Below are 7500 nucleotides of genomic sequence, written 5' to 3'. Positions count from 1 at the left end.
TTGTCTTTCCCTTTCCATATTAGTCTGGTTTTATATCATTCTTTGTATATTCTTGTTTGCCTTTCCATTTCTCCGTCTACATATTTGTCCGTTTTCACATTATTCTTCGCATATTTTTTCTAGTCTTTCTGTCTATATCTTTGTCTGTTTTCACATTATGCTTTGTATGTTTTCGTTTGTCTTTACGTCTAAATCTTTGTCTATTTTCACATTTTTCTTTGTATATTTTTGTTTATCCTTCTGTCTACATATTCGTCTATCTTCACATTATGCTTTGCATATTTTTGTTTGTCTTTCCATCTGCATATTTGTATATTTTCACGTTATTCTCTGCATATTTTCGTTTGTTTTTCCGTCCACATCGTTAACTGTTTTCCCTTTATGCTTTGTATATTTTCGCTTGTCTTTCCGTCTACATTTTCGTCATCTTATCAGTATATCAATTCGCAACGCGGGGTATGCAAAGCACACACACACGCTTGTATAATTCATAATCTTTTCCCGAGATATCTCCTTGAATTTATTGGTGCACATATAACAGCCCATTCTACTTTCTCTTCTGCAAATTATTTGACTCTTTATCTTAAAAAAAAAAAAAACATGTATCAAGTGATGTAAGAAATTAACTGGTGCTTGTCTGGTCATATGAATTTATTATCCATTAATCTTTATTTACTGTTTATAGTTTATTTACATGTTTTTTTTCACTAATTTATTTATATGTACAACCATGGCTCGTCTCACCCATGGAGATATGTGCACCCATTACTCTCATCCGTTTATATTTGTACACCATTTACTCTTCACATCCATTTTTGTATGTACACCCATACCAGCACTCATCCATCGACTCCTGTTTCTTAAGATATTTACTGATCTATTTAGTCAATTAAAAATATTTAATTTCAATTTATCTATCTACAATTTGTGCTTTTAGAAAAAAAAAAAATCTTATCTTCACTAATTCGTTGTAAACCAGTTTGTTTATCTTTATCTATTCTTATCTATTTAGCTATTTCAAAAGAATGCCTATCCTGAGTTAAGTATCTACAACTTGCTTTTTTAGATGTATGTAAAAAAGTCTTGCTGTCACTGATTTATTAGAGACCTATTCATGTATACTTATTTATTAATCTTGTGAGCAGTGAGGTGAATATAATTCATGTTCTCACTCTTTCAATATTCTTTTAATAGTCCTGTCGGTGATCTACGGCAGAAAGTACTCATTTACCTCTATGTTATTTGTGTACTTACTATGCTTTTACTCTTTTATTCATATGTCACTTTGTCTGACTGTCTCTATCACTGTCTCAGTCTGTCTTTCTCTCGCCATCCCTCTTCCCCGCCTCTTTCTTTCTCTCTCTCTCTCTCTCTCTCTCTCTCTCTCTCTCTCTCTCTCACTCTCTCTCTCTGTCTCTGTCTGTCTCTCTATCAGTCTGTCTTTCTCTCGCCATCCCTCTCCCCCGCCTCTCTCTCTCTCTCCCTTTTCCCCTCTCCCTCTCTCTCCCTCCTTCCCTCCCTCCCTCTCGCCCCTTCTCTCTCTCTGTTCAAACACCCCTCTAACTCCTCCCCCTCTCTCCTCTCCCCCAGACATCGACAACAACGGCTTCCTGGACAAGAACGACTTCGACTGCCTCGCCGTCCGCGTCACCCTCATCGAAGGCCACGGCGAGTTCTCCCCCGACACCTTCGCCTCCAACCAGAAGATCATGACTAACCTGTGGAACGAAATCGCCGAGTTGGCTGACTTCAATAAGGTGGGTTTGGCGTGTGGGGGCGGGGGAGGGGGTGGTGTGGTGTGGAGGGGGAGGGAGGTGGGTGGTGTGGAGAGGGAGGGAGGTGGGTGGTGGTGTGGTGTGGAGGGGGCGGGAGGTGGGTGGTGTGGAGGGGGAGGGAGGTGGGTGGTGTGGAGGGGGAGGGAGGTGAGTGGTGGTGTGGTGTGGAGGGGGAAGGAGGTGGGTGGTGGTGTGGTGTGGAAGGGGAGGGAGGTGGGTGCGGGTGGTGATAGGGTATGGGTGGGTGAGGATGTGGAAGAGGGGAAGGCAGGTGGGTGGCAGTGTGGTAGGTGGGTGGGTGGGTGGGAGGGTATGTGATGGTGGGGGGAAGGGGGGTAGCTGGGGAAACAGGGGTGGGAAGAGGAAGGTGGGTTGTACTGTGCACCATTGTGGGGAAAGGGAGATGGGTAGGTATTTGGAAAAGGAAGGGAGGTGGGTTGGGCAACAGCTGTTGCGGGAAAAGGAAGATGGGTGTCAATGAAAAAGGGGAAGAAAGCGGGTTTGAAATGTTTGTTGTTATGGAGGAACGGAAGGATGTAGACAGGGTTGAAATGTGGAGTAGGAAGGGGAGGAGGTAGGAAGAAGAGAGTGGGCGGAGTTGCTTGCTTTGGAGGGGAGAGGAGTTAATAAGGAAGAAGGAGAGTGTGGGTAGGGGAAAGGGAAAGGGAGAGTGTAAGTAAGGGAAAGGAAAAGGGAGAGTGTGGGTAGGGGAAAGGGAAAGGGAGAGTGTAAGTATGGGAAAGGAAAAGGGAGAGTGAAGGTAGGGGAAAGGAAGAAGGATAGGATAGGATTGCGAAAGGGAGGAACGGGAAAGGAGAGAAGATAAAGAGGTAGGAAGAAGGTGGAAAGGCGAAAGGTTGCAGATACAGAGAAAGATGTTTTAGGAAGGAGGAAGAAGCTGTCTAGAAGGAGAGACCGAAGGGAAAATGATGATGGAGTGGCAATAGAGATGATGAAGCTGATTGTCATATGTGATAGAGGAGGGTACAAAAAAGAAAAAAAAACATGAATAATGATAATGAGAAAGGAGTCTATGGAGTGGAAAACAAAGCACAAAAAAGACAAACATTTCGATACAGTAGTCAATTAACTACGCTGATGTCAACAGAAGATGAATCTCCTCCTATAAAAAAATATGAACTTGACAGCACCAGTCAAGCTGTCCACAAAGAAAACGGAACTGGGGAAGAAAACGAGATATTAATCCTTCGTTTGACACATTTCGGGGAAAAAATGAAGAGTATAAAATCATTTCATTATTTACGTCTGCTAGAAACAATCAACAATTGGATGTTATACATTGTAAATTGAAGCTTTGATCTATGCGTCTTTTTTTCTGAAAGTGATTGGACATATTCAAAAAATAAGAAATAAAAATCATAGTTTTTCCATGAAACTTTAAACAATTCTCTGTCATTGCTAAGGGATTTACACAACCCATCAAAATATAAAGTCAGACAAATCATTCAACACCGACATAACATCACCAATGCCACATTCCACACACACACACATGCAGACACACACACATACACATACACACGCACAAAAGAAAAGAAAAAAGCGACATAACACCACCCTTAGACCTTATGCCTGATACGACCTCCCATTCGCAGGACGGTGAAGTAAGTGTCGAGGAGTTCAAGCAGGCGGTCCAGACACACTGCAAGGGCAAGAAGTATGACGCCTTCCCCTCCGCCTTCAAGATCTTCATCTGCAACCAGTTCAAGACCATTGACGTGAATGGCAAGTCTCAGATTTGGCTTTGGTTTGGTGTTTGTTCTTGAAAAGATGTTAGGAATTCCTGGTGTGTTCTAGTAAATGCTGTTTTACTATTGCTATTATCTTATTTACTCATTTATATAGGTAAATATATATATATATATATATATATATATATATATATATATATATATATATATATATATATATATATATATATAGATAGATAGATAGATAGATAGATAGATAGATAGATAGATAGATAGATAGATAGATAGATAGATAGATAGACAGATAGATAGATAGATAGATAGACAGATAGATAGATGTGTATAAATACATATATATATATATATATATATATATATATATATATATATATATATATATATATATATATAATATATATATATATATATATATATATATATATATATATATATATATATAGATAGATAGATAGATAGATAGATAGATAGATAGATAGATAGATAGACAGATGGATAGATGTATATGAATACATACATATACATATATATATATATATATATATATATATATATATATATATATATATATATATATATTTATATATATATATATATATATATATATATATATATAAATATATATATATATATATATATATATATATATATATATATATATATATGTAAGGAAAATATCCTTCACTTCTTTCCCTATTTGATATACACTTCCCGGCAATGCTTCAATTTGCACAAATATTTTTTCGTGTTTCATTAGCTCATTTCTTTTTCGATTTTCTTTACTCATTCTACCCACATCATTTTTATTCAGTTTCCAGCTACAGTGCACATTCATCAACTGTCCTCTCTACCTATCTCCTTATTATTCAGTTTCTTTCTCCCACTCTATTGACTTATCTATATACTGTCTACTATCTAGTTAATGCCTCCTTTAATTTGTCTTCATCCGTCTATTATTTTATTTCTTTCAAATACTCTCTTGACTGATTTATTTTTATATTATCTACTTTTGAATTATCATCTGCATCTACGCATTACCAATCACTGCCTCTATCTGTTCATCGTTCTATTTCTTTCTCTCCCTCTACTGCCTTCAATCATCTATGTATTCCTACTATTGATATTCAGTTACCCCCCTGCATTCATCATTCATTATTACCCCCTGTTTATCATTCTATTCCTTACACCCACTCTTTCAGGCGATGGACAGGTCAGTGTTGACGAATATAAGCTGTACTGCATCTATCTATTATTCTCTATTTATCTATTTACTTATGTAGTATCTACTAATTGTCTCCTACATCTATCTGTCATTCAGTATTGCCTCCTGTTTATCATTCTATTTCTTCTTGTTTCCTGTTTATCATTCTATTTCTTCTTGTTTCCTGTTTATCATTCTATTTCTTCTTGTCTCCTGTTTATCATTCTATTTCTTCTTGTCTCCTGTTTATCATTCTATTTCTTCTTGTCTCCTGTTTATCATTCTATTTCTTCTTGTCTCCTGTTTATCATTCTATTTCTTCTTGTTTCCTGTTTATCATTTATTTCTTCTTGTTTCCTGTTTATCATTCTATTTCTTCTTGTCTCCTGTTTATCATTCTATTTCTTCTTGTCTCCTGTTTATCATTCTATTTCTTCTTGTTTCCTGTTTATCATTCTATTTCTTCTTGTTTCCTGTTTATCATTCTATTTCTTCTTGTTTCCTGTTTATCATTCTATTTCTTCTTGTCTCCTGTTTATCATTTATTTCTTCTTGTTTCCTGTTTATCATTCTATTTCTTCTTGTCTCCTGTTTATCATTCTATTTCTTCTTGTTTCCTGTTTATCATTTATTTCTTCTTGTTTCCTGTTTATCATTCTATTTCTTCTTGTTTCCTGTTTATCATTCTATTTCTTCTTGTCTCCTGTTTATCATTCTATTTCTTCTTGTTTCCTGTTTATCATTCTATTTCTTCTTGTCTCCTGTTTATCATTCTATTTCTTCTTGTCTCCTGTTTATCATTCTCTTTCTTCGTCCACTCTTCCAGGCGACGGATTGGTCGGTGTCGACGAGTACAGGCTGGACTGCATCACTCGCGCTGCCTTTGCTGATGTCAAGGAGATCGACGATGCCTTTGACAAGCTCTGCACCGTAAGTTTTTTTTCTTTTCTTTTCATCTTCAATTGGCCTGTGTGTTTAGATATCCTGGGGCTTCGTGGTTTTGTCAGTTTCTGATAAATGGCTTTAGTTTATGGTCCTTTTTGCTTTGTTGATGGGTTAATTATTTGGCTATTTGGAATTTACTGAAGAGTAAACAATACTGCTTTTAAAATCAACAATATCCCCTTAACAATAAACAGTACCGCTTTGATTGTAAACTATACCGCCTTCACACAAAAAATGACTCATTTACAACAAACAATCCCTTTGTCACAATAGACATTTCCCTTTTTACAACCAACAATCCGTCCACACCAACCTCATTGTCACAACAAAAAACCTTTTTCACAATAAGGAATCTATTCAACGACCCCATTTTTCATCCCTTTATCTCACTGAAAAAACCCTTTTCACAGCAAATCTAATTTTCACTCAAAACCATTCCATTTCATATTAAACAACCCCTCGTTCACAAACACATAACCCCTTTATCACGACAAACAATCTATTTTTTCTTAACTAACAACACCTTGTTCACTTACAATAGATTTTCCCTTCATCCCACCAAACAACCCTTCCCAAAGCAACTTTTTTATAATAAACAATCCTTTATCACAAACAAACAACTCTTTTATCACGCCAAACAACCCTTCCCAAAACAGCCCCTTCACCACAAACAAACAACCCCTTTATCACACCAAGCAACCTTTCCCAAAACAACCCCTTCAACACAAACAAACAGCCCCTTTACCACAAACAAACAGCCCCTTTATCACACCAAGCAACCCTTCCCAAAACAACCCTTTATCACAAACAAACAACCCCTTTATCACACCAAACAACCCTTCCCAAAACAGCCCCTTCACCACAAACAAACAGCCCCTTCAACACAAACAAACAGCCCCTTCACCACAAACAAACAGCCCCTTTATCACACTAAACAACCCTTCCCAAAACAACCCTTCACCACAAACAAACAGCCCCTTCAACACAAACAAACAGCCCCTTCACCACAAACAAACAGCCCCTTTATCACACCAAGCAACCCTTCCCAAAACAACCCTTTATCACAAACAAACAACCCCTTTATCACACCAAACAACCCTTCCCAAAACAGCCCCTTCACCACAAACAAACAGCCCCTTTATCACACCAAGCAACCCTTCCCAAAACAGCCCCTTCACCACAAACAAACAGCCCCTTTATCACACCAAGCAACCCTTCCCAAAACAGCCCCTTCACCACAAACAAACAGCCCCTTCAACACAAACAAACAGCCCCTTCACCACAAACAAACAGCCCCTTTATCACACCAAGCAACCCTTCCCAAAACAACCCTTCACCACAAACAAACAGCCCCTACGGCACAAACAACCAGCCCCTTCGCCACAAACAAACAGCCCCTTCACCACAAACAAACAGCCCCTTCACCACAAACAGCCCCTTCACCACAAACAAACAGCCCCTTCACCACAAACAAACAGCCCCTTCCCCACAAACAAACAGCCCCTTCACCACAAACAAACAGCCCCTTCACCACAAACAAACAGCCCCTTCACCACAAACAAACAGCCCCTTCACCACAAACAAACAGCCCCTTTACCACAAACAAACAGGCCCTTCACCACAAACAAACAGCCCCTTCACCACAAACAAACAGCCCCTTCACCACAAACAAACAGCCCCTTCATCCCAAACAAACAGCCCCTTCACCACAAACAAACAGCCCCTTCACCACAAACAAACAGCCCCTTCACCACAAACAAACAGCCCCTTCACCACAAACAAACAGCCTCTTCACCACAAACAAACAGCCCCTTCACCACAAACAAACAGCCCCTTCACCACAAACAAA

At 38.6% G+C, this 7500-nt stretch overlaps 1 protein-coding gene across 4 annotated transcripts in view; it reads left to right on the top strand.

The window, feature by feature from the left end:
* LOC113810365 (sarcoplasmic calcium-binding protein, beta chain) overlaps window positions 1-7500 on the top strand; it is a 71830-nt gene that overhangs the window by 62375 nt on the left and 1955 nt on the right. For all 4 annotated transcript variants that reach the window (XM_070129827.1, XM_070129826.1, XM_070129829.1 and 1 more), the window contains exons 3-5: window positions 1591-1757; window positions 3392-3521; window positions 5533-5636. In XM_070129827.1, the coding sequence (XP_069985928.1) occupies window positions 1591-1757; window positions 3392-3521; window positions 5533-5636 (401 nt within the window). The remainder of the gene's footprint in view (window positions 1-1590; window positions 1758-3391; window positions 3522-5532; window positions 5637-7500) is intronic.

The sequence above is a fragment of the Penaeus vannamei genome, chromosome 14 (assembly GCF_042767895.1).
Source record: "Penaeus vannamei isolate JL-2024 chromosome 14, ASM4276789v1, whole genome shotgun sequence".
Classification (NCBI taxonomy): Eukaryota; Metazoa; Arthropoda; class Malacostraca; order Decapoda; family Penaeidae; genus Penaeus; species Penaeus vannamei.
Note: the sequence above shows the minus strand (reverse complement) of the source record. Positions and strands in the feature narration are given on the sequence as shown.